We start from the raw sequence: 27705 nt of genomic DNA on the forward strand, positions 1-27705 counted from the left end.
GTCAGCTGGAGTTACAGAGTGAAAAGCCATGGCTTGGTTGAAAACAAAGCAGACTGACTCCTCCACATATTCCCCATACACTTTGAGGCCATTGTTAAATCAAGAAGAAAGCTCTTTTCTAGACTACCCTGGTTAAACTCACTGCTCTGAGCTTTTAGTCTTCTTCAGTGAGAATTACACACATCACTTGTTACGAAGTGCTCACTATGGTCCCTGGCTACCTCCAGGAGATGCTCCAGGTTACCTCTGCAAGCAGAGTTATTCCTCTCCAGTTTGGAAACGGGCCATCCAGCCTCCTTTTTATCAGCTGCCCTCCTCTGCCCCCAAAAGAAAAGTCTTATTTATTCAATCCTCACTCTCTTTTCCATCTCTCTCACTCCCTCAGGAGTGTCTGTGCAGTGCCCAAGGTGCTCTCAGCACTGAGCTATTTATTAGTGAATTTTTCCCACTGCAGTGGCAGGGAGGTCAGGGTGTGACATGTGTAACGAAAATGAGAGGAACAACGTGCGTGGTCTTACCAACATGAGTGATCTGTGCAGTTTAATTGCTGCATAAAATATGCAAAAGCACTTGAGGTCATTTAGAAAAGTTGGGGTATTTACAGGAAAGCAGAAATTGAGCTTGAAAAAATAATTACGCTTTTTTTTATTCACATTAATGACTATACAGAAGAGCCTTTTAAATGTGTCCATATATGGGTTTTAAGCATTCATTCCACATCAGTATTTCACCTTTTTCCTTAAGTGATTTCTATATTCCTACTAGCCAGCAATCATTTTGTCTGAATCTCATTTCCTCATAATAGCAAACCCATCAATCTCTGCTTTATTAAACAGGGAAGCATGCTTGGAAGCCAGAGCACTCAGATTTGATCAAAGATGTTATGCAAACCATTGATTTTAATTTACACCAATATCCACTTCTTCCATTATTAACAGCTTTGAATTACTGAGACTGAATAATTAACAAATATTCCTGCGTGATGATAGATAATTCAAAAGGCAGATGTACAGAAACATAGCCCAGATGTACATCCTTCCTGCACCCCCAGTGATGCATATCCCTATTTAATGTTCCCCAGAGGAGCAATACAACATGGCACTAGAGAAATACTCTTTGGAGAGATCTCCGAAACGCTTCCAAAACTATTATCACAGCAAATGCTCCATAGGCAAGTGTGCCAGTGTGTGTTTCTGACCAGCCGGTCTCTGTTCAGAGCCCTGGGCTGTGGCCAGCCAAGTCAAATGGTGCAGACCAGGATGCCGCCACCGTCAGGGCAGGGTTGCCTATATACATTGGATGGGAAATGTAGGGTTAAAACATTGCCCTGCTTCCTGGCTGAAGCTGAAGCATCCCTCAGTCTTCAAGCAGGGCAACATCTGGTGAAATGTGGCTCGGCGCTGGCCTCCTTTGGCGTTTCCAGAGATTGTTTTGATGTATAAAACTCAAAAGCTCTGTGCACCAAAGATGACCTGTGGTGGGGAATTCTCTTCAGTGTCTGTTCACTTGCACAGCTCTCTGCAGCTGATGAGGCTGGAGTGGGTGGAGGTCTCTGTCCTGGGCAATAAGCTTGTTCCCTCAGGAAGACGTCTGGGAGCACATTGCAGATCTAAGTCTTCACCTGCTATTATGGTCCCTGTCCTTCTTCATGAGCCAAAATGAGAGGAGAACATCTGGGAGTCTTACACAGGAGACGGTCAATACCTGCCTTGCAAGACAAATCCCCCTTCCACCCAAACCCACATCCCTGCACTCCGGGTGTCATTGCTTAGCAAAACCCAGCTGAAATTCAGTCTCAATCTTCCTCCCTAAAGCACCAAACTTGGCCAGTTACAACTTCAGAGTTATAACTTCCTTGCAGCTGTCAGAGTTTTATCTTCAATGCGGAAAATCCTGCTGCTGAGGAAGAGCATAGAGGTGTCTCCAGCTATTTCTGTCCTAGCTGCATGGTGAAAATCATTATTTCTCTCCACCTCCAGAGCGCTTTTCTCTGTCATCCCTCAAGTTCCCTCCTCCCCCCAGTCCTGCAGAACCTCCTGTGCCCATCCCAAGGGGAGCAGTCAGCAGCACGCCGGGGCACCCGGCTTGCCCCTGCTGCGCTCCCTCGCCCAGCTGTGCGGCATGCGGGTGCTGTCACCGCCGGGGAGGCAGCAGTGGAGGATGCGCCTTGACAGAAGGGATGCGGTGCTCCTGAGGAGCGGACACGATGCGAAGAGCCTGCTCTGGTGCCTGGGAACAGGGCCATCCTTTCGGTGGCAATAGCAGGCAGCAGCCTTGAAGGTTGTCAGGGATTCCTGTATAGGCACAGAAGCTTTCCAGTGGGAGGTGAGTGGGCAGTTAAGTTCACCTGTGCACTTATTACATGTTGTCTTGATTATCATGAAATGTTTATGTCCAGGTGTAAACCCATTGCCATTAGGATCAGAGAAGCTCGTTCAAGGAACAGTTCAAACCAAAGTGCTTCACTCGTCTCTACCTCCCTCTGTGGGATGAGGCCCCAGGAAATCCTGACACCAAGTGCCTTTTGCTGGGCAGCACAGCTGCCAGCCTGAGAGCCAGCGTTCTTACTGCGGGGAGGGGACAGGGATCTCTCAGCAGGCAGCCTCAAAACCCTAGGGCTTCCCCCAAAAAAGAGCCAGCAGGCTTGGTCACCACCCCCCCTCCCAAGGCACTGCACAGTGGAGTGAGAAGCCCTGTCCATGGCCCGGGGCCAGCTCACCCCCGTGGCAGGGCTCAGGGACAAGGGAGGCATCTCTCTCCCTCTGTACATGCTGCAGAGTGTAGATGCAAGGTGCTCAAATAATACAGTGATGAGAATTGTTTGGGAACAGCAGAAGGATGGGCAAAGCTAGATAAGACAAAATATAAATCTAACTCTCTGCCTGGGTCTGGATAAACTAAACCATCATCCTCCTCTTTACCACTGTTCCATCACGTATGTGCTGCCACGCTCACTTGGGAGGCAATGAAACATCTTTTGTATGGTGCTATTCAGTGTGGTTTGACGTTTTGTTTCACAGATGCAGCCACAGAGCAATGTTAGCCTATCGTGAAGGCTTATTTAGACAGGTACAATTACAGCTCGGCTGTAAGTGAAGGTGCCTTTGATCCCAGCATCCCCATTGTTCCTGAGGCTTTTCATCCCACCCAGTACCCAGCTAGAAGGCCTGTGGCTGAGACCTGCCTTTGAAGTTGTTTCTTTTCCATTTCCCTTTAATTTTCATGGTGTCTTCTTCTGCTGATGAACATTATTAATGAAGGCTCTGGCATTTGGTTTCGCTCAAAATACTGATGCTTGGCAAGTGTCTGACCTTCCCCAGCTGTGCAGCAGCTGCCTGCAGGAGGAGGGCAAGCAGTGGGCCCAGGGCAGTCTGTGCGGCTCCAGCAGAGGAGACTTGCCTTCTGCATCCCTCTGGGTATGGTGCCCACAGGGAAGGACCCGCTCCCGGCTGCTCATCCTTTTCCAAAGCACTTTACTGCAGTGCAGGTTCACGTGTCAGCAGCTTCCAGCTTCCTGCCTCCCAAAATCTCCAACACAGGACTTCACTAGTGGGGAAAATGAGATCTTTCAGATCAGAAGTACATCGAGATGGATGGGGGGGAGAGAGAGAGATTTCTAGATGCGGGGAAGGAGTGACGCGCTTTTCTAGGAGCAGCCATGTGGCCAGTGATCAGTTCTGTAGGGTGGCTTGGGATTTTAGCGTTGGGATAAGGAATTAGATGCCAATTGCCTTTAGTTTTGAGGAAAGAGTGTCTGCATGCAATTTGGGGTGGTCATTGCTGATTGGAAAGCTCAGAAACTGATGCCAGTTCCTTGATTTTGCATTTAGAATGTTACTATGAGACCAAGGAAGAAAGCTGCCTGGAGACTGTTCACCATGCACTGAGAGTTTGAAAGACAGGCCAGAGAGAGGGAAGGCAAGGGAATCCACCAGTAAACACAAGTTCACTGTGACACAGACCTTTGTAGCATGCAAGGGAGGCACTGCTGTATGCATGTAGGCTTTTCATCTCCTACAGGCCGCTGTCAGATACAGGATGATGGATGAAGCAGATCCTTTTGATCGATAGGGATTTTCTTCTGTCAGATGGGAGGAAGTATGACTGGACCAATGTAGGCAAATTGCAGGCAACAGTTGCAGTGTAATTGCAAGAACTGTAGACACAAAACCCACTTGTTGCAAGAGTTATCCAAGAACTAATGGCCCACGGTGTCAGGAAGCAACGCTGTCTGATAAAAACTGGGAAAGCCACATTTAGTTCAGACAGAGCCTTGTCAACATTTCTGAATGCACTGAAGGATTTGCCCAGAGCTAGCAGCTTCTTGGAGCCTTAATTGCCCTCACTGCAGTTGTGCTAAGTTCAGTAGACAACTCTTTCTAATTAAGTGCAAACTCTTTCAGATGGGGAATAAAAACACATCTTAACTTTGCCTTTCTCCTATCTTAGCATCTATAATTGGCTTGCACAAAAATAATTGTCTTGCTGGATGTGAACCCATGGTTCCATCTGACCCCTTCAGCATAACACCAGAGACCTTCCTCCATTAAGCAGGAGTGGATTTACTGACAGCACTGAAATCCGGCATGGCAAGAGAAGCAGTCATGCCTTTGCCTTTGCCTCTGGGCTGGGATCATTCATTCCAACACAAGATAAAACCCGCTTCCTTACCGGGTACCCTTCGCCCTGAGCCACCCGTACCCGCTCCTGTGGTACACTGGTACCCCAGCAACCCACCTCCAGAAGGACACGTGCCTGGCACTGCTCAGGGACTTATTGCCTGAAAACCTTGTAGAGAGGTGGGATACACCCAACTGTCCACTCTACATGACATTTATTAATCTCTTAGTTTTAAAACCGGAGATTATCTGGAATTAAAAGCTACCTGTGCTCTCACAGGTGAGAAGGCACTACTTGGCATATGGACATACATTTATGAAGCTAGGTTATGTAGTTGCCTTGGTCCTCTTTCTTGTTATAACCATATAAATGCACTTGGTTTTAAGCCTGCATGTATCTGCCTAGTGCTGTGTTTTTCTATGAAACTAGTGTGAGACCAGGGCATCTCCTTTCCTCTTCTTTATTTGCTCATAAACATCCTCACCTGTCTGGATGAACCTATACCCAGTGATGTCTTTCCTCATAAAATACTGAAAATCAAGGAATTCCTGAGGTATTGTTCATACTCAATATAAAGAGTCCAACTTCAGCAGGCTGCCATCTGACCCACTGGTGCATCTGGCAGTGGGCAAAAAAGTCATACTCAAAGTGGCATCGCTTTTAGGCACAGAAATGGAGATTGTGATTAAGTGGATGTTCTGCAATGCAGGCTCAGGGTGAAGTCAGTCACTAGAAGCTTATTAAAATGGCACAAGTAGTGGAGGCAGGACCTCAGCAGTCTCTAAGGTTTTTTAGCTTTGCCAAAATCAGGAGACTTCCGTGAGATAAAGTGTAGAAGTCTGGGATGTATTTAGTAAATAAAAAGTGACCGTAGAGGAAGTCAAAGTAAAACAGAATAACAGTTCAATATTTCAATTACCTGAATAATCTCACAACATTAATCCTGGGTGCCAAATACCAGCTCCGTACATTGTGAAGAAGTTTCCCTGCTGAATTAGTGTCAAGTGCTGCTCTTAATGGCAGTTTATTTCTAGCCACACTTGATAACATGAACAAACACCCGTTCTCACCCGTGTAATGTCATAGGGAAAGTTACACAAGCAGGTGAAGGTTTAGGACACATTTTGTTCTGGATGCATAATTAGAAATAGCTTTAAAAGAAAAGTGGCTCAAAATTTTGTAATAAAACCAATTTTATGAGGAATTGAACAGTATTTATTGCATGCTGTGTATTACCTTCCTGCTTTGCAGGCTCTGAAACCTTTTTTGAAACATTTAACAAGATACTTGTAGAAATGCAGACTTAAAATATGTCCAACATTGTGTTTTCATGTTATCGTTCCTTCTTCTTTTCTTTATCTTCATTAACTGAAAGAAATTATTGATGTCAGGGTAGGGGGAAATTGGGCACTTCCTTTTAAAAAAATTTTATTTTATTTTCCCTAATTCTGGAAAAGTTACCAAGTGAAAAAGAAAAAAGAAAAAATGCCAGACTGCCTCTTGTTCTGCGGCACAGAGTGAAGGGGAAAAGATTATGTAGAAGATTTCAAAATTCGAGATGTAGAGTGCTCATCTTGAGGAAAACCTTGGGAAAAAAATCAAAAAACAAAAGGAAAGAAAACCAAAATACTGCTGCATAGAAAATGACATTATTTATTGAGGTGAAAAGTGAATGAAAACATTTTCATCCAGAGGCTCTGAATTGGAAGTGGCTTTCAGAAATCGGGCGCAGTGCACTCCAGCTCTCTGCTGTACGTGTCGGCTTATCCACCCCAGGAGACATGGGTGGCCGCGGGTGTTGCTGGTATCCTCTGCCTGCAGCCTTTCTGCTGATGAACACAAGCCTCACAGCTCTCCCCATAAATAAGAAATGCTCTTTGTGAAACGGTGCCGAGGTCTTGGTGGAAGGCTGCCTCGCTGCAATGGGTGTGGGGATGCTGCTCTCACACTTGCCAAAAAAAGTGCTCGTGCCTGGCACCTTGGTGCTGCCCAGGCCATCCCCTCCTGGCGCTGCTGCAGCTTCTTTTTTATTTTCTTTTTTTTTTTTGTGTGCTCCGCAGTTCGAGTGAGGGCTTCGGCATAGCGGAGAAGATCGTGCTGCTCACCTTCATCTCCGCCGTTATACTGATGGCCATCCTGGGGAACCTGCTGGTGATGGTGGCCGTGTGCCGGGACAGGCAGCTCAGGTGAGCCCACCCAGCTGGCCACTGCCTGCCCTTCTGCGGGGAAGCACAGGCAAAAGCCCTGCCTAAAAAGCCCCGTGCCTGCAGGCGAGGGCATAAACCTCCGCAGTGACGGATGCCTCTCACCACGCGTTGCACCGCGGTGGTGTCAGACTCTCACGCTGGCCTCTGTGCATCCCCACTCGGATTTACAGCGATGCGGTGGAATCATTTTAGTATCCATCCTCTACAGTTTTAGCACTCTCGATGTCAAAAAACCCAGATAAATGAGTGAAAAACAGAGCTAAGCAGCAATTCCTTGGAGAAGCAGGTTGGCCTCTATCCCTTTTCCATCCCACATTCCCTAACAAGCCCGTCAGAGAACCGTACAAATCAAGGTTCTGTTGCAGTTGTGCTGCATTGCTGCAGCTTGGCAAATGCTGCCAGTGGTTCACAGGGGTCGCAGGCAAAACTCCTGTCTTGAGGCTTGCTGCTACCCCTGGGAGTTGTCAGACCAGCCTCAGGAGCAGAGTGAGAAATTCAACAGCCTCTATTCATATTCTGCGTGGGATTTTTAATGGATTTAATTCTATTTTATTGTTATGATTTAAAAAGTACTCTTCAAGTTAAAATTACAGCTTCAGTCTAGATTCTTCTCTGTGCTTTCTGGAAGGATTTTCTCAATTTACAAGTTAAAATAAAATCCCCCTCCTCCACCCCAAACTCTCCAGTGCAAGCTGTGAGGCTGAGCCACATGCAGAGGCCTGTGAGCATCTATTTGCCTCTTCTGTGTGTGCAGAAAAATGTGTTCATGCAGAGAATACAGTGGATATGTAGCTGTAGAAACCAGGAACAGGCTAGAGGTGACCATATAAAGTGAGGAGTATGTTAGAGAGGACCCTTCAGTGTGATGGAGCAAATTAGCCCCAATCACAAGATGAAATCTCTGTCCACATGTAGAGGATGCTGCACTGAAACTATTCCACCCTAATTTTGTGATCTGTCTTGCAGGAAAATCAAGACCAATTATTTCATTGTTTCCCTTGCCTTTGCGGACCTGCTGGTGTCAGTGCTGGTGATGCCGTTTGGAGCTATTGAGTTGGTTCAGGACAACTGGATCTATGGAGAGATGTTCTGCCTGGTCCGAACGTCCCTTGATGTCCTGCTCACCACAGCGTCAATCCTGCACCTGTGCTGTATCTCGCTGGACAGGTATGAACAGGAGAGCACAGAGAATAATTACAGTTGCTTTAAGTTTCTTCGGTGTTGCTCAGCAGCAGTAGCCAAAGCACAAATATGAACCTGCGGGAACCATAGAGCAATAAATCTCTCACAGTAGCTGATTTTGGAGAGAGGTCTCTGAATCCTCATCAGTGTAGAAAAACTTTGAAAGGAATGAGATTTATATCGATAGAGCAAGCCAGGTTCTCCGCTGCTGTGCAGCACAGCTCTATTTGCATTACTGATCAGATGTGGCACAGTTTCTTCTTTAAAGAAAAGACACCTTAAAGATGTATCCAAAGGAAAGCCCTGTAGCTGTCGCAGACGGAGGTGCATCGTGCACAGGACGTTGTTTTGCCAGGGTCCTTGCTCTCTGTTACAATGTCAGGTGTTGCTCATTGCTAGGGGCTGCAGGGGAGGCTTGGCTGGTGCAGAGCTTACGTCTTGTGCTGAACGTCGTCTTCCCAGGGACTGAAACACTGAATTATCTGCCTTTCCCTCTCTTGTCAAAAAAATATTTGACATATCTTTCAAGTGCTATCAGAACTGCTCTTCCTCCTGCTAGCAGCCATACAGGCAGATGAAAACTGGTATTACTAAATGACACATTTTGGCATACATTACTAGTTTGTATGGAGAAAGAGCAAAGCCCCCCTTATTTTATGGGCTGTTTTTCTAAGGCATCCATTTGCGTATCTCCACTAGTGATGCTAACAAGGAGGCAAATAAAGCTGGTGAAAAGGGTGCATAGGCTTTGTGGGAGATCCTAAAAACTTGCTTTTCTTTCAAACTTTTCTTGCAAAATTAAAATGAAGCCAAAATCCTAAATAATTTATGGCAAACGATTCTGTTCTATTGTTGTCTGCAGTTTTTCAAGGTAAATGGCAGAACTTTGCATACAGAATAGCAAGAATTTTTCACAGGATGAATACTTAGAAGAAAACATTTTGACTGGCTATTCTAATAAGCACTATTTAGAGATTTCATATGAGTTCTGTGCAGAAATTTCAATACTTTTAAAAATACTATTACTTAGTATTACTAATATGGCCAAAATGACCATAATCATTCTCATCATCATGACAATTGATATTTAAATAGCATCTTTCATCCAAAGAGTCTGTACCCAGCCAGACTTCTCCATTGATGGGCAGCACTCCTTTTTTGTGGGAGAGAGGGGCACCGGCACATGCAGTATTGTATCCAGAGAGAAGCTGACGTGCAACAGCTACAGCGTGTCTCCTTATCTGGAAGTTTAGATGGCTGGAACGCAAATAGGAAGCTCATTATCTTAAAAACGTTGACAAATTGCCACTTTGAGCCAATTACCAGTAAAGCAGATGTTAGGCACTGCGCTCTGGATGTGGCCTTATTATATAAAATGTTGGGGTTTGATTCTCCAGGCTCTTAATTAAATGTAGCAGGTTGTGTAGAGAGGGGGACAGGAAGGGAAAATATTTTCCCCCCTCCCCTTCACCCCCTGATCTCTGACATCCACAGAGGACTGGGAACCCCTGTGTGGGGTGCACAGAGGGGAACCCCCGACCCTTTCTCCTGCCTATACCACCCTTTGCCATGTCATGAGCTGTTGCTCCTGCCATCTCTCCCTGTCGGTCCCCGTGCTCCTGGGACAGCCTCAGCTGGGGGTGGTGAAGGGGTTTGGGGCAGCCTTGGGGCTATGGCTGTCGAAATGCGTGGCTCAGAGTTAATTTTTTAGGGATGTGGAGCAGAGATCACAGTTTTGTACAGGAAGATTTTCTTTATGTAAACAGACCTGAGACGGAGTTTGCAAACACCCCGCTCAGTAGAAGGAACTGGAAATGGAAACAAACAAACAAACAAACAAACCAACCCTAAACCAAGATGGATTAGATTATTCTGTACTAAATGAAACATTCAGAGCAGAGTGAGAACACCTGGAGGGGACTACAGGTCTGCTCTGCCTTCTATGCTCTTTTATTCTCTGGCCCAGGGAGTCTTGAATTTTCCCTGGCAGGTGCAGAGCTGCCATAGCAAAGGGTGAGCGTTGCTGCCTACAGTAATGCATAGACGGTTCCCCTTGTTGTGAACAGAGGGAAGTGGGGAGCTGAGTCTGGGGACCTCCACTGCATCCTATCTTAAGCCAATGCTTTAATCACTAGAATACTACACAGGAGAGGAGAATGGCTGTCTTCAAAGAAAGCAGGAGCTGTAGCCGTGTTTTGGAGGAGGCTAATTCTCTAACCTTGTTCCATGTGTGTTCTGAGAAGGTTTTGGGAAGGTGCAGCACCCCGTGCACTGGGGTCTGGGAGTGACGGGCACAGCGCTTGAATGAGTCCCATATCAGCATCGCTCCGTTTAAGTGGCTCGGCCTTCTGTGATAAGATTGTCCTGCTTTTAAGGATTTCTGCTGATTGAATATGTATTTGAACCTGTTGCTTGTCCAGAAGCATTCTTCCTATTTCTTCGGGATTAGAAAGATTCTTTAAAGCAGAAGGAAAAATAGACACACACACACACACGGGCTGGCTAAAAAAACTCCAATATCCACCAATTTGGTGCCAAACTGATCAAAAAAATAGTGTTTATGACTGAATTTGAAGGAGCTGGAGATCATGTTAAGTGTCACAGCAAAAATTTTTTTTCAGAAAATGCCTGTAAATTTCTTCCTCATGAATGCACTGACAGAGAGAAATCCCCCAATATTTGCCATCCCCCCAGTATTGGCGATGATGGACTAAACAGCAGTCGAATTGCTTGAAAAGAAGCTGAGGGTGAATTAATTAATGAGTGATGGGTGTGCTGAAAACCTCTGCAAGTTCAGGGGTGAGGGAGCAGAGCTGCACTGTCTGGGATACAGAAACACAGCAGCCATTTTTGACAGCTGACAAACCTGAAATTGCCAGATGTCAGGGAATTATTTCAGAACACACAAATGCTCTTTCTTTTTTGCCTGTGATTACCATACATATGCTGTTCTTTGCTCTCAGGCAGAGCAAGGGGAAGAGAAAAGGTTCTCCAAGCTGGTGGCTGCATGCAGCCTGACATGGATAATTATCGCAGCCTTTAGCGTTTGCTTTGTGCTTTCATGCCGAAGAATGACACCTCTGCAGACTAGACTATCTAAATTTTAGGTAATTCTCTGGTACTGTGTTTTTCTTGTTTCTCTTCTCAAAGTGTCTTTATTGAGTGCTTGTTAGAGCAATGACTGCCACACACTACACCATTAGCAGAGCACTAACAGCAACATCCCTGAGACAGGCTGCTCCTCTCCAAAGGCACCTGAATTTACCATAGAAATTATTTTCTATCGTGTAATCTCTGCAGGGCATATATAGCTCTCCTAGCCATTCAGTCTTGCTGTAGAAGTGCATCTTGGATGCTATTTTGACTCCATGGGTAATCATTTGCAGCTTTGCCACTGACATGAAAAAAGACAGGATTTCATCTTAGAGGTTTCAAAAGGTATATTTCTTCTCCCAGTACAAGAAGGCACAATTATGTCTGTGTTTGCTGACAGTGAGTGTCAGCTGAAAGAGAAAGCCCAAGATCTCTCTGTCTCATGTGAAGAGGGGAATCCCAAGTCAGCTGCCTGGCTTTCATCACTTTCTGTTTGATCAGACACCTCAGTATGAATCTGATTGAGTCCCAAGACTACGGGCTTCTGGGTTCTCCCAGGACCAAATGTCAAGTTCAGGCTACTCACCATGGTGCTTGAGACAGACCAAGGTGCCTCCTGTAGCACTGGACTAGATCTCCTGAGCTGCTGTAAATGAAAATATTACAGAGGTGGTCCGTCCCTAGTCATCTTCCTCTCTTAAAGCTGTATTTCTGCCTGTGACTAACTGACTGACTGATCAACATGATTTTCAAAATACAACTTAGTAGGACACCAGTAGGGTACTATAGCCATTGCTGAAGTTGTTCAACATCCACCTGGACATCATCCTTGAGCACAGAAACAGTTCTAACCTGACCAGGAATTTCTGTGTTAATTCATGAGCTCTTTTGTGTCCCAAACAGTCTATTTAAAAGGCTTGCTTTCTTCCTGAATTACCACTGTATATGTTATTTTACGTTTCTGCAGTGCTTGCTCACTGGCATGGTCTAGCAACCTGATTAGGTAAATCAGAAAACATGTATGAAAGAATTGCTTTCCATCACACAAGCAGCAGACCCTGATCCCTGCAGATCCAAAACCCAGTATTCCTTACCTGTCAACACTGTCAGGCCTAAATATTAACAAAGACCAAGGGCATTTAATTTTTTTCCTATTGGGCCTGCTTAATAAACCATTTGCTGATTGAAAAGAAACATGAGGTCTTTCCCTCCATCCCTCAGAGGAGGCATTTGGGTAGAAGAAGACAGGAAGAACGTAGACATTTTGATTTTGGCCCTTACCACATCCCTAAGGATGTGCCATGGTCTCTTCCTTGCTGCATTATGGGGGATATTATGCCTGTGCCATGTCCTGCTGCAGGTCACCTGGTGCTACTGACAGTCCCACTTCACTCCTGTGTCCTTTTCGCAGAGATTAATTCACTTTTGCTGACATAAAGTTGGCTGCTCTTCCACACCTCCTCGGCAAGCAGGACAACAGGGATTTTCAACACAGCTTGGGCGGAGTGGTGGATACAGAATAATAGATCAATTTTCCATACCAAAAGAAGGCTAAACCCCACCTTTTAAATATGCCTTTTTCTCCTTCCCATTGTGCTAAGCCCTTTGCTGTGACTGTCCTGGGAGCATCACTTCCAGGTGCGTTTTGGTCTGTGATCATCCTGAGAAGGGCAAGGAGAAAATTTTGACCTCACTTCACGTCTGTGCTAGAGATGAAAAGTAAAAATATCCAGACTTCAGTCACATTTGAATAGATATGAGTACAAAAATTTTCTAAATTCCATCTATTTCTTGAGCACTTTGCCAATTTTTAAAATCCTCTTCCTTTTGCAGACTGAACTCAAAAAGTTGTGCTGTTCCTGGTGCATATTAGTTAAAATGTGGGTGCCTGACAGTGCAGTCTAACAGAGATTAATGACTTGACAGAGTAACCATCCTCTAACCCAAATGAGCGGTGTACCCAACATGTGCTGTTCACAGCAAGGATTTAACAGGCTAGCAAAGCCTCCGAATTTCCAGCTGCTGCACCAAATTCTCCTTTTGGGACTTGGACTACAGGCTTTCAAAGCATATCTTGTCCTGTGCAAACATTAGTTGAGATTTGAAAAGACTTCCAGACAGTTTATTTTTTGCAGTATTCTGTAGTCATCTCCAAGCAACTTTCAGGTCAGCTCAAATACTTACTCTGATATGAGTAAGAGCAACATGTCTTTCTTTTCCCCTCTTGTCTGCAAAGCCTCAGTCTTAGGCTTTAAAGGGTGCTGTCAGAAACTTGAATTTCTGTGACAATTTTTGGTTGTTTTGGGGTTGTTTTTTTCCGCAGTGAGAACTGACTCCTGAACCGTGTTAAGAGGGCAGAATAAAGGAGGAGATAGTGGTGGATGACCCTGAGAAGGTCAGAGCAGGTAGATGAATGCCTGGGTTTCTGTGCGGGGAAGGATGACTGAGCCCACTGTGGAGCTGTTCTCCATCACCGCTGCTTCACCCGTCCTGGCAGCTGGGTTGGAGGAGCACTGACAGCCCTGCTTCCTTCATAGTGTTTTATTTAATTTTTGCTAGCTGTTGCCCTGCTGTTCATTCAGATTTTATGGGAGAATGCTTTTTCTAGCTGGTGTTTTTTCTGTGATTCATATATTTCCTGCCTTCTGTTTTATTTTGGGCATACAACTGTGTGTTTTTTTAAAGAAACTGGGCGGTTAATCTAATCCTCAGGACTCAGTTTGGAAAGTCATTCTGTTCAACATTCTCAGAAAGTGTTGCTTGAAAAGACTTTTATCTGATAATATCTTCTATCTATTTCCATTACTGCCTCTGAAAAAAAAAAAGCATTCGGGCTTTAATTCTCAAAGGCATTTGAGAAAATCTGGAGAAATTGCCACAGGATAAACTGATCTCACTGGTCAGACACAGGGACCAAAGTACTGCAGAGACCTAGAGACACTCTCGGTTTCATCTGAAAAACTGTTTTTCCAAGGTATCAGAGGTACCTCAGGGCTCCAACTGAATCCAAATTTTGCTGTCACTGGGTTATGCTTTTTCATCATCTCTTTGGTATTCTAATAGAAAAGAAAAGATTTAGCCTTGAATTATTTATTTATTGCATGTTTTATGCATATCTATCCATTCTTTGTGCCTATGCAATAAAACTAATTGTACTGCATATGAATAGACCAAGTGGCTATGATAGAATCTCCCAATACAGTTAACCTGTCAGGAAAGGCAATTTTCTTCTCAAATAGTTGCAGTACAATTTGCAATACAATTACTTATCAAAGTCTTGGGGAAAAAAAAACCCAGGCAAACAAACAGGTCCTAAATGTCTATATTCTTGGGCTTAGATGCACATCTGGCCCCACTGCTCTTCGTGCAGCCAGAGCACCCTGCACCCTCTCTTCACTTCCTCCAGCTCTCCTGGCTGCATCCCAGCCCGTGAAGCTTTCCTCCAAGTCTATGTCTCTGCTGGGCACTAGGTACGCTGTTTGCCCGGCGTGTTCAAAATATTTGCAGATTTGCTATGTAACGTGCAACAAAACAGACCTAACTCTGTGTTTGTATATTCAACGCTAATCTTACTGGAATTCAAACATACCACATAATCACTGCTAAATAAAGGCTAAAGCAAAGCAGATGTAGCCGAAGAGTGTTGAAGCACCAGAGTGACAGATGCTCGTTGCACCGTTTACAAACATTAATTAACATTAATGTACTGTTCAGACATCAAATTAGCACAGTCCCTTGTGAGAGATGATGTTTTAGAGATTCCCAAACCCTGGTGCTCTGCAGCAGCACTCCGTCTGCAGAAGAAGCCCTCTCCCTGCGTGGGGTGGGAGGGTGCACGGGTGTGAGAGCACGAGCAGGGGGCACAGGAGTGGCTTGGTTTCGGGCGGTCGCCAGCTCTGCCCGCTGTGCCTGCTGCCCCCGGTTTCTGGATGCTGCCTCACATCGCTCTCCGTGCCCGTCTCTTTTGCATGGGGTTACAGCCAACACAGCTGAGGCACAGGGGCATCGGCTGGCTCGCCAAAGGATGCTTGAGTCATGGTGGGGTTTGAGGTCGGGAGCGTGATGTCTTTCTCAGGGACAGGGAGAAAACAGCTGTGCCCAGCTGTGCTCTGTGAAACATCTGCTGGCTGGCCAGGGGAGGAGGGAGGTTATTAGTGGGGAGACTTACTAGGTTTTAAATAGCTGTCAGTAAGTAATGATTAGGCAGTCAGCAATCTGATTATATGACACAGATTCCAGCTCTAGTTTTGAACCAGGCCATAAATCCCCCGTGCACTTTTCAGCTGGAAAGGCATCTGATCTCGTACAGCTCCCAGGTGCTTAGGTGGAGGAACAGAGAGGCAGCATGGGAAGGGGCTGAGCAAGGGCAAATGGAGAGCGGCCACGAGGGCTGCAAGACATGACATGTAACTGTGGAGTTATCCCCGCAGGAAGCTAACATGGGATTTGCAGAATTCAGGTCCGAGAGCATTAAGAAAAATAACGGAGCAGATGGTCATGGCACAGCCTGAGGGATGCACTGTCCTTTATTAATCTTTACAAACCCTTTAGAAATATGGTAATTTTTTTTGCCACTGTTGCTGCCAATAACCCTCCACACACACCGACCCGCACAGGGACGATGAAGGAGTCCTCTATCTCTGTTTGGCAACATACGTTTGTTTGTATTACTAGCTAAATTTATCCAGTTCCAATTAACTGTTCTCTTTAGCATTTTTCTCAGTGTAATTATCTCAACACCAGCAGGCCGTTGTTTTTCTAATAAGAATTTAATTTTGTTAGATATAATCATTTTAGGACATTTTTTTTTCTGGACCAGCGATGCATAACTTTGTTTTATTTGGCACAGTCGGAGTCCATAGCTTATTTGCTCAGTGGGAAAAAGGAAAAGAGAAAGACCTGTTCTCTCCAAAAAAAAGTAAAAGTCTGGTTATGTGGACGCCAGAATCTGGTTTCACTGAAATATCAGCAAAACCAGTAGTGCTGTTTTAATTTCACACAGGCACAAATAAATTGAAGTCCTGGCTCCTTAGGCTTTGCTGCTTGGTCAGGGTTCAGTGGAAGGCTCTGGCTCAGTCTGGATTAACTGAGGGAGAGGAGGAGTGTGCAAAACCACGCTCAGATTGGGGTTTTGTGGAGTGCGCCACCATAGAACTCCAAAAAGACAAAGAAGGGGATTTTCCAAACTAGCCAAATCCTTATATGTAACTTGTGTCCTGCAAGGGGAAGAAGCTTCTGAAATAAATGTCCTTGCCACCTGCAAGAGTTTTCCATCAGTACAGTTCAGTATCGTCGGCGTCTGAGCTGGCTGCCTGGGGACGCAGCCCCCGGGAGCCCCTCTGCCGGGCTCAGCCTCCTCCCGGCTGTTGGGTTAAGAGCAGAGTCCCCTGCGGTGGCAGCTAGTGGAGTCTGGCTCTCTCCTGTTGCATTTCTTTGGCCTCTCTTTCTTCAGGAAATCAGATATGAATCATTCCCACTTTGGTGTTTAAGACACAGTTCAGCAGACACATATAGGCACAGAGCCTGTATAGGCATGGTTGTTGCACCCTAACTTTGGGAGAGAGCTAACAGCACCCACAGTTTTCCCACCCTCTTGTCTGTTTTTTTTTTTCTAGAATCTTTAAGGAGGGTAAAAAAATTATTCAGTATTAGTATTCCGTAAATTTTCCTCAGCTCATTTTGGCGCCAGTGATGATAAAACATATGGTACGTATATAATTTTATACATGCACATGACACCAAATGGTTTTAAATGTGGGCCACCCACAGAACCAGTCTGTTTAGTAAAGGTGGGTGTGTATTTGTCTGTCTGTGATACCTAAGGAGCTTCTTTCAGGGTAGTGTCTACATACCTGTAACTCAAATAAAATTGTATTACAAACCAGGGGGGTACTTTAATTTTTCTCCAAGGGCAAGGAATTACCTAATGTAGCTAAGTAATTGTATTTCTGTAATGCCCATAAGGCGAGGAAAGAGCAGTGGTGTGGTTAGAGCATCACGGATCCTGAGGCAGTTGCTGCAGACCCCAGGACTGCTCTCTGGAGATGTGCCCAGGGCAGCTTGTACACCACCATGGGCTTGAGGAGGTGCTTGGATGTCCAGGCTGATGGGTGGCCAGATGTGCTGGCTGCTGTATCACTGCTTGCTTCTCTTTAACCACAGAAACTAGTGTATGTTAATGTTACTGGCCCAGCTGGTTATCTAGATTGTTGGACCCTTGATTTCAGTCTTGACCACAGATCCTGGTCACAACTGGAGTCTCATCGTGTTGGTGCTTGATGAGTATGCAGGTAGTCACTACCACAAGTAGCCGTCCAGCTAAGTTCTGTTGCTGTCAGATCTAGGTCACCAGTGTGTTGAAATGCAATGCTATTTCTCAGTCCCTCCACTTTCCTTTCTCATCTCCAAGAACCTAGAAGCTATAAACTTGTAATAACTACAGGTGTCATCACTTAAAAGTTGATGTGCTTTTCAAGAATTGGCTTTTTTCTTTTTTTTTTCCCTGGAGGAAAGGCAGTGTATGATACAAGGAGTGTGCATACATGTGTGCGCATGGATGCGTAGGATTTTTCATACAGGCAAAATGGCAACAGCAAACAGCCATGATTTACAGCACTTAAATTTCCACGAAAGCCTTGGACCAGCACAGCAGATTCAGCATTCAGTCGTACAAGGCAAGAATATAACTGAGATTCATTTTCTGTCTATTTTCTCTTTGGCTTCACAGTTTGCCGCTTATCTGCCATCTCCTGTCTTCACATATACAGAAGTTTAACATTAGGCAAGCTGTCCATGATCCTGCTGCTGAGGAATGTGATATTATGTCTTCTCTACCCAGAGTGCTGAAGGCTGTTAGGTACAAATGTGCTGCTGATGTACAGTTCATCAGGCATTTATATGTGCTTTCTGGTTTTACGTGTAGCACTGACTGTAAAGAGGAGCTCGCCAGCAGGCAAAGCACAAGTCCTGTCGGGAAAGGATAAAACATTTTGTGCTTACAGCTTGTGGACACTGTGTATATGAGGCTCCTCCATGTGACTGTGGCAGCTCCAGACTGTGACTGTGATGAATGTAGGAATATGGAGGAAAAATTACCCCACAGTTTGGGGCACTGGGGCACTGAATCACTGAACCTTGAGCGGTTTTTATAGCTTTCGTGAATGTAATAGAGGTGCACCTGCATCCCCTCAGAGATGCTGGGAAAGTGTTCGTAACACATGCGGTCCAATTCTGGGAATTGATCCACGTGGCACTAATCGGTCCCCCCACATCTATACCACTGGAACTTCCACTGGAAGACCAGGGCGCATCACATTCATGTTCCTCAAGACACAGTCTGACCACTGCAGTGTTTCTTGGAGCCACCAAGTGATGCTGGGCAGGTCGCAAATCCTCAGTAGCTGGACATATCTGCAGTGGCCATAAGAGCTATGGATTTGTTCTGAGCCATCTGTGAAATGTTAGCACTTGATTCATTCATGTGGCAAATGTCTGATATGGGAAAGGAAAAGTATTATAATAACCTTTGCTTTATGGAGCTACTTGAAAGATTACAGCTCCAGGAAGGGATTCTTGTGTTTCCCCTTCAGCGAAGAGTGTCATAACAGAGGCAGAGGAGAGGCTGTGTTTCGCATCATCTGCTCTGCTGTAGGTAACGGGGAAGTTAACATTTTCAAGAAACTGCAGAAACATGGGTCTTGGCTGGTAATAGTAAGAATTAATATTTAATTAAACTTGGGAATGGTATTAATCATGTGTATATATTACATTTTATATTCATCCATCACACTGTCATACCAGTACATAATAGATATTCTTTATGAGCACAGGAAAATAAGTCTAGCTTGAAAGGAAGCAGAAGTGTAGAATAAAAAAATGTCTTTATTTCAGCTTTTGACTAAAACAATTGATAATCTTAGAGATATAATTACTTTTCTCTCAGTGAATAAATAGCTGCTTAAATGCCCAAACCATCACATACATCAAATCACCAGCTACTGCAAAAATTGGTGTGACTTCAATGACTTCTGCTAACATACACATATTTCTATTATCTGACTCTCTGGGCCATGAATGGAAATCCTGCTGAGCTATGGAAAAGTGGATGGTGTGCTTCTCTGCCTCCCTCGCCATCAGCAAAATTGTCACCCACACTCTGATTGCGGAACCTTGTTACTGGTAACGGTGTAGGGCAGGAGGAACCCAGCTCCACTTTCTGAACACAAGGGAAGTCATGGTAGCAGCAGTTAGCAAAAAATATATATGTATAATCTTTTGACATGTAAGTGGAGGAAAATTGCTGCTGAATCACTGGGAGGGAAGAAATATGAGAGCTTAAGATGTCATTTTTACAGGCATATTTTTTACTCTAATGGCTCTTAATAGTGTGTACAAGTCAGTGTAATGCTGTCAGCTGCAGCAGAGATAGAGGTACAGAAATGTAATAACTCAGACTGCTTGGAAGAATTGTTTTCCTGCTGTAGTTAATTAGCAATGTATTGTGGTTTTCCTTTTCTGTCTGCTTATTCAACTTTTGAAATGGTAGCTGGTGTCTTGGCTGTTCTTTCCCATTTATTTATTGAATTTCTTCTTTGCTCTTTCTGCAAATAAATGTAGTCTCTTGTGACGTGCAGTAACTTGCCATCAGGCATGTCACAGGAATCCTCTGCTGTCCAGCACTGGGTAGCCCTTTCCAGTAGGTGTTTCTCAGATAGTAAAGAATTAAATATGCCAGCTATGTCTCCCTTGTGTTTAGATTCAGAAAAGCAGTTGCACATAATGCCAAGAGAAACACCATCTGTCCTAATAAGCAGTCAAAAACATTACTGAAAATACCTGTTTGAATTCAAAGGTCAGTTTATTTCCTGGGGGAAGGATATCTAGAGAGTAGGGGGAAATCCAAATAAGCTCTAGCAACACAGGACAAGGCTACACAACACACTGTGGCTGTCAGGAGGAGGATGGTTATCCTAGGAAAAAAGGAAATACTTATTCTATCCTCTGAAATCATTAAGATATTGAAATTTGACCATGATGGTCCTCATTGTCTGATAGTCTCAGAAAAATGTAGGTTGGAAAGGACCTCTGGAGGTCTCTGATCCAGCCCTCCTCTCAAAGCAGGGCCAAACTCAAACCTAAAGCTATCTTCCTTTAATTAGGTCACTCAGGACCTTACGCAGTTGAGTTTTGCATATCTTCGAGGCTGGATACCCTTGCTTGTTCAGCTCATGATCCAATAAAGGCAAGCTCCAAAACGAAGTAAATCCTGTTCCTGTAAGTCGTTCAGCTTCTCCTTCTCCCTCGTGGGAGGGATGAGGGCTGCGTTAGAGGGGACAGGAATCAGACCCACTGACTGCCATGGCTGGTAGCGTGAGCTCCACAAGAGGAACGTTTCACCAGTGCTCTACAAGAACAGTTACTGTCAAATATGCCATTTCTTTGAAAGCGAAACTTTTCAGAGGAACAGGCTGATTTTCATGCACACACGAAACCAGAAGAGAATGTAGAAATGATCAAATTGAAATAGTTGAATGCTTGCTTCAACATTTTTCCCCTGTGACATTTTGAATCTTGTTTCAAAGAGATTTTTAAAAAATGTTTTCTTTTGACACCTTGATATTATTTCAACCCTTTGTGTGGAATATATAATCTGATTTTATCAAAATAAAGCAATTCAGTTGACTCCACATGACTTTAAAAAAAAAAGTCTTAAGACAATTTGGAAATTCTTCGATTTTTGTGCCTGTTTAGCACAAAACTTTTGGTTCCTACTCATATCTTGATGAAATAAATTGTGCACCTCAAGGACTTCTCTCTAACACATACACATAAACTGTGTGTATGTGTGTATTCACATATGTCTTATTTTAATGTGCTGCAGGCATCTCAGGTTAGTGGTCCAGCTTTAGTGTGTGTTTGCTAATGTAATGTCTAATTCATGGTTCTACTGACCTCATAAAATCAACTTTTACAGGCATTCAGCAGTGAGGCTCTCTCTACGTACACATTATGCCTTGATGTGAGGCTTGACTCAAAAAAATCTCTGACAGAGATAATTTATTCCCTTTATAAATAGTTTTTGAAACTGTGGCCACTTCTTCAATGCAGTGCTCATATCTTATGAGGCACCATATTGCATAATTTCTGTGCTTACCAAATCTGGAAACTACATCTGCTAGATGATCATTATTAATTCACTAAGAAAATATATTAATCAGGCACATAGCTGAATTATATATTTCATTATTTAGAAGAGCTGAGACTTTATGGGTGCTTCTTATGTCTCTGGACCCCAGTTCCCTGTCACAGCAGTGGGGACATCAGTATTGGCCTGTCTACAATGAGTGCTGAAATCCAAAACTCTGAAGATTGAAAACATTTCATTGGGAACCTGAGGCAGACTGTCAGGTCAGGACCACCAGAAATCTGCAACAGGACTATATGGTTGCTGATCTGCTGTGCTTATGGGCCTATATTAATTTCAGAGCAAAGAAATTTCCAGTTTTAGCTCTGGTACACCTTCCTGATGTAGAAATCTGCTAGGAGGTGGGTAGCAGAGGGACCAAACAGACGGAAGAGTTGATTTTGTATCTCTTTGAGAAGACATTTTTAGTTCATAGCGAGCAGGGACCTGTTTTACTATGAATTTGTTGGATGGATCAGGAAGAGAAAGGAGAGCACGGGGCACGTCCCCTTGACGGTGGAAAGGCTAGCAACCCCATGCAGACATCTGCCCTGTCCTTGTGGCAGAAGGTTAAAGCCCAGCCAGACAAGAGGCTGATTCCTGGGAGGTAGAAAGGGAGCTTGGTTACGGAAAAACACACTTCATTTTACTGACATTTTCACAGCTTTGAAACGCTTTGTTAATTTGCAGTAACAGCTTTTGCAGTCATGTCAAAATACATGTCCACTGCGGTTAGGAAAACCCCAACACTTACTCAGTTAGGGCTAAATGGAAGGAAGGTGGACTCATTCATCGTGGTAAGGAGGGTGCAGACAGCTTTGTGACTAAGTGCAGAGGGAGAAGAGGGCTGAATGTGAAGTCACTCCCTTACTCTGTGACCTCAGACAAACCACAGCATTAATCTGTGCCTCATTTTCCCTAGTCGGAAAACAGAAAATACTGGCTTTCCCCTGCAGGGCACTATGAAACCTTATTTACTCATGCTGTGAAAATATCCTGAGCTCCTTGTGTGAGAGGCAGTCAATGGAAATAGGCTATAGACTCATTTTTTTCTCTATTTTGAAAGGCAGGAGAAGCAAGATGGAGAAAATGCTTTACAGTTTTATTTTCTGAAGACCTGGAAGTCTCCTTTGATGATGGTTGTTCTCTCACTTTTCTCCTTGCAGGTACTATGCTATCTGCTGCCAGCCTCTGGTTTACAGGAACAAGATGACTCCATTGCGCATCGCTGTAATGCTTGGAGGGTGCTGGGTAATCCCGACATTTATTTCTTTCCTCCCTATCATGCAAGGCTGGAATAGCATTGGCATCATTGATCTGGTGAGTAGCTAAGAAGGTACACCAACCTGGTATCAAATATATTTGGTGCTGTATATTCTTCTTTAAAAAGCAATATTCAGAGAGAAGAAGACAAGAGAGGCTGAAGGAGAAATTTCTTGTTATCGATGCACGGGGGCTGTTAAATTTCTGGAGGCTGTCTTTAAGAGGGTTTGAAGTGACTGTGTCCTGGAAGGACTGTCACAAAGACAGTGGTGGCTTTGGGAGAGGATTTTACCTGCATCTACTAATCATTTCAGTGAGAAGTCCTTTGAAAACACGCCAAGCTCCAGCTGGCTCCTGACAGGCACCTCGGGAGTCCTTGGTTCCCCTTGGCCTCTTCAGCTCTTGGGGAGTGCTGGCCACTGCTGGCTGAGCCTGAGGATCCTTCCTTGCCATGCTAGCCACGTCTGGAGAGCCAGGAAACCGAGGCTTCCCTGGAAGTCCCATCAATATCCCCAGTCTTGGTGTAAGGCTTGAAGGTGGGGAAGAAGATGAAGTTCCTCCGTGCAAGTCATTTCAGCAGGAGTCAGTTTTCCCCACCGCAGTCTGGCTTCACTTGCAGGATCCCGTCTGCAGGGCAAGGAATTAAGAGCTGCAAATCTGCTCTCCTTCCAATCTGGAGACGCAGGAATTAAAAAATGGCAAACTGTGAAAAGACCTTATTTAGAAGAGCTTGTTTAAAGAGATGTGGCATCTTCTATGCCAAGTCTCAGTCAAGTTGATATGAATACTTTTTGGCTCATGGAGAATAACAGGTGCAAGCTGCCAAGCCTTTAGACAAGGCGATAAAGCCAAAATTGCTGTCAGACAAGCACCTTTAGGACATGCAGCTGGTAGAAAAGGGAGGTGCATTTTGTTCATTTAACAGACCACATCAGGTATCTGATTTCTGCCACTGATTTTTTTCCCACACCTTTTCAGAAAAGACTCAACACCCAGCTGCCTGTACCAGACTTTCTAAACACCAGTGCAAGCCCTGCCCTTCCTTGTGACTTACTGGCATTCACCATGCAGATTTCAGTAGCTGCATGCTGAGAGGTAGTGCAAGGTTCAAACACCACCTAGTGAAAATGCTTCATAGTTTATTTTGGATGTAAACTTCCTTAGTTGCCCAACTTATAAATTAAATAAATTATTTAAATAAATACATTTAAATTAATAAATTTAAATAAATAATTTAAACAATTTAATTAATAATTGTGATATTATAATTTTAAATAAGAGACAGGGTTATTCTCTTGTTGGAATAAACATCAGAAATTATGGGCCTGATGGACCTGAAGTGACATTGTTTTGGAGCAAGAATGGCCTCAGAGAAATCCTGTCTGTCCCAGTTATGCCCCCTGCTCCCCAAACTCACATGCAAGACCCTTTTCTTCCTCTGCTGTCTCTGTTTCCATCACAAGTCATTGACCAGTTCTCAGCCTACGGACTCAACCTGCAGACTTCTCCTGCCTCAGGCTGCCCCCAAGATGCTGCAGCACAGTCCCTTCCCTGTCCATCTGGTCCTTCTTTAATACCCCTGTGGGACTCGGCTGGATGAAACTTGTGCATCCTTGGTGTAAAACACGCCCTGATGAACAAAGCAGTGAGCACTGCAAAAAAGCATGGCACAAAGTGAAGTTATTCCCCTTCACTGTGTCTGAACTGGGGAGTTAGGCTGATTTTCACTGGCCAGGTTGAGGTATGCTCTCGGGTGCCAGAGCTGCAACGTGGGCTGGTCCTGCAGACGTGGGGATCAGCAGGGCTGGAGAGCCCATGGTGTGAGCACAGGCAGGAGAGGCAGCAGTGGGTAAGGCAGGTACTGTGGATGGGAGAGGGGAGGGAGGAGAGAGAAGTGGAAAGTGGTGGTGAGGTGTCCTGGCAAACAGACTGCTGGTATTGGAGGAGCAGTGCTGAACTTCTTTCCTTCTTTGTCCTTGTCCTTCCTCCCCCTGCCCCAGATTCAGCAAAGGCAGTTCAACAAGGCTTCCAACTCCACTTACTGCATATTCATGGTCAACAAGCCATACGCCATTACCTGCTCCGTGGTGGCCTTCTACATTCCCTTCCTCCTGATGGTGCTGGCCTACTACCGCATCTACGTCACGGCCAGGGAGCACGCCCGCCAGATCCAGGTGCTGCAGCGCGCGGGGGCCCCCACCGACGGCCGGCAGCACCACCCGGACCAGCACAGCACGCACCGCATGAAGACTGAGACCAAAGCTGCCAAGACCCTGTGCATCATCATGGGGTGCTTCTGCCTGTGCTGGGCCCCCTTCTTTATCACAAACATAGTGGACCCTTTCATAAACTACACAGTACCGGGGAAGCTGTGGACGGCTTTCCTGTGGCTGGGCTACATCAATTCAGGGTTGAACCCTTTTCTCTACGCCTTCCTGAACAAGTCTTTCAGACGTGCCTTCCTCATCATCCTGTGCTGTGGTGATGAGCGATACCGAAGGCCTTCCATCTTGGGGCAGACGGTCCCCTGTTCCACCACCACAATAAATGGATCGACTCATGTACTAAGGTGAGTGTTTCTCGGATGCTGCATAATGCCTGGAGTCATTAGAAAGAGTACTTCTCTAGAGTTTTTGTAAACGATTGGTTTTGCTTTGCATTTGAAAGATCTGATGGATTAACTGTTTAAAAGGGTATGGGACAAGAGAAGCATCCAGAAATTCTTAGGGTGCTCAAAAAAACTGGGTTTGTGGATAACAGATAGGTGTTGGCATGCGCAGTTTCTCCAGAGGTGTGTTCAGAAAAGAGTTGGGACAATGCAAAAGTCATGTATGCATTTTGCAAAGCCCTGCTGTTTGGTCTGAGGGGAACAACTTGACCCCACAGGGAGCACCTTGAGGGAGGCTGCCCACTCCATCTTCTCTAGCAAAGGGATCATGACTCCCATTGCCCCTTCTCAGGTTCTGGCTTTGTAGCCCCACCAGCCACTGCTGCATCTTCTGAACTAATGAAAGGCAAAGGATGAACTTCCCCAAATGCCTTGACCCTGCTGAGGCACTTCCATGGCTCTCTTGAGGGGGGGGATCCTTGCCGTTGTGTTTTAGCAGCTCAGAAAATTCTGGGGTGTCTGCCTTTTACTGTAACCCAGTCAAAGCCTTCCCCTGTGCAAGGCAGTGGCACCCAGCTCTGCAGGAGCGCTGGGAGCTGAGCATGCCTCCCACGGGCTACAGGACATAGTCCGGCTGGTTGGCAGTTTGGGGTCCCAGTGAATTTGAACCCCACACCTCACACACCCCACTCTTCACTGAGTACCACAATGTGTTCATGGAAGAGAGAGCGTGTGGGCTGTGCACTGTAGGGGTACAGAGGGGTTTGGAGGGCTCTGTCTTAGGAGGCACCCTCTGCTGTCTTCTCCTCACCAAGCGGAGAGGTGGGAGGCAGAGCACGGGAGGAAGGCAGGGAAGAACAATTAGCTCCTGTAATATTAGAACAAACTGCAATCTCTGAAAAAAAACCATAGGTGTTTCTATGCAACTGTTTAGAGGAGATTCGGTTCATCTGGTAGATGGATTCATGGCTCTTCACATGCAGATAAGGACTTTGTAAGCATATCTGTGTTCAGAGCTGAACCCATGTGGAGACTAAATCAGACACTGAGCACTTCCCAGCTGAGTCTGATTTGCTGGTTTGCCCCAAGCTCCCTTCTGCAATGATCTCTGAAGTTTTCGAAAGAATCCTGAACCGTGTAACGGGTGGGAGACGGGGCAGGGCTTGTCACAACCTTGAGACAGACCTCTCAAGCTTTTTAAGCCATGAAGGACATTACAATGTATTTATCTTCTGCTGATTAAAAACTGTTCGGGGGCTATGGACCCAGAGCCCTCTGTCTATGATGGATGCATGCCATGCTCAGCTTGTATTTCTGTTGGAGCCGTGCTCCGGGGAACAAGCCGGGAGCTCCTCTGCTGTGGTTAGGAAGATTGAGAGAGCTGCCCTTGTTGGATGCAGTGCGCCATCCTGCAGTGAGTGAGCCGGTACCTCTGGCTGGGGAGGTGCAGGGTCGAATGCTGGAAAGGCATCCCTGTGTGGGGAGAAAGGAGGCATCCCTGTGTGGGGAGAAGGGAGGGAGGGCTTGGTCCCATCCCTGGTTAACAGGGGCGGCTCCGTGCTCTCACCATGGGGCCAGCCATGTGGTCTAAACACAAAGAAAGGGAGAGTGGCATCTATTTTGGCTAGTAAGCACAGCAACAAGATACCTTTTGTTAAGTATACAAGGCAGAGGGACGACAGGGAGCCTCTCTTAGGTGTGGGTTTGAGACGTGGAGGGCAGGGAGCACGTCAGCCCGGAAGGTGAATTGCTTCAGTCTGTGCTGATGTTTGACCTCCAAGTGTTGCAGATGGCAATCCGGTGCCTCCTCCTGTCTCCAAGTTGTCTCACTGCTTTTGCACTAAGTTATCTTGCTGTGAGACCTCATCATCCTGCCTGTGCCCTGTGGGACAGGGAGGCTCAGGCCAGTACTGCCCTGGCGACGCTGGGCAGTGGAGACAGGCTTCCGAGAGAGTGAGCAGACAGAGAGGCTCTGCTGGAGGGCCGAGCTGCTGGGGGTTTTCTTCATTCTGTGCTGAGTGTCCCTGAGCTCACAAACTCCTAATTTTGAGACTCTTTTTAAACATATCGATGTTTAAACATATCCCTGTGATGGCCAAAGCAAATGCGAAGAGTCATCTGCCCTCCAAAGCTAAGGGTGGCCATGGTCTCAGCCGCCTCAGCCAACTGGAGAGGCTCTGGTAGGCTGCAGTAAATGATGGATCCCACCATGGAGCTGAGATCAGGCTTTCCTCATTTCCAGCTTCTCTCTCCCACTTGTACCACTCTGCTCCCACATACAAGTTATCCATGGAAATGTGTAACAATCCTGTCAATCTAGGTGTGACAGCCATTGCAAAAGGCCCCATAAGAACCAAACCTGCACAGGGCGACTTGTCCACTTCTAGCTTTTATAAGTACTTTTATGGATAAGAGCATGTTGCCTCTCTTCAACATGCTACAAGCGCAAGTCAGGTTATCTGCTCCCTTTCCATGTCACTCCAGCTCTGCAGAAGGCACTTGCTTCCTGCTGCCACATCCCCTCCTCCTTCTGCGTGCCGGAGCGATGT

At 45.5% G+C, this 27705-nt stretch overlaps 1 protein-coding gene across 1 annotated transcript in view; it reads left to right on the plus strand.

Annotated features, from left to right (window-relative positions):
* HTR4 (5-hydroxytryptamine receptor 4) overlaps positions 1-27705 on the plus strand; it is a 117519-nt gene that overhangs the window by 37697 nt on the left and 52117 nt on the right. The window contains exons 2-5 of the mRNA XM_075715634.1: positions 6681-6806; positions 7794-7994; positions 22452-22605; positions 24549-25117. Coding sequence (XP_075571749.1) covers positions 6681-6806; positions 7794-7994; positions 22452-22605; positions 24549-25117 — 1050 coding nt within the window. The remainder of the gene's footprint in view (positions 1-6680; positions 6807-7793; positions 7995-22451; positions 22606-24548; positions 25118-27705) is intronic.

This window comes from Pelecanus crispus, chromosome 8 (genome assembly GCF_030463565.1).
Source record: "Pelecanus crispus isolate bPelCri1 chromosome 8, bPelCri1.pri, whole genome shotgun sequence".
Classification (NCBI taxonomy): domain Eukaryota; kingdom Metazoa; phylum Chordata; class Aves; order Pelecaniformes; family Pelecanidae; genus Pelecanus; species Pelecanus crispus.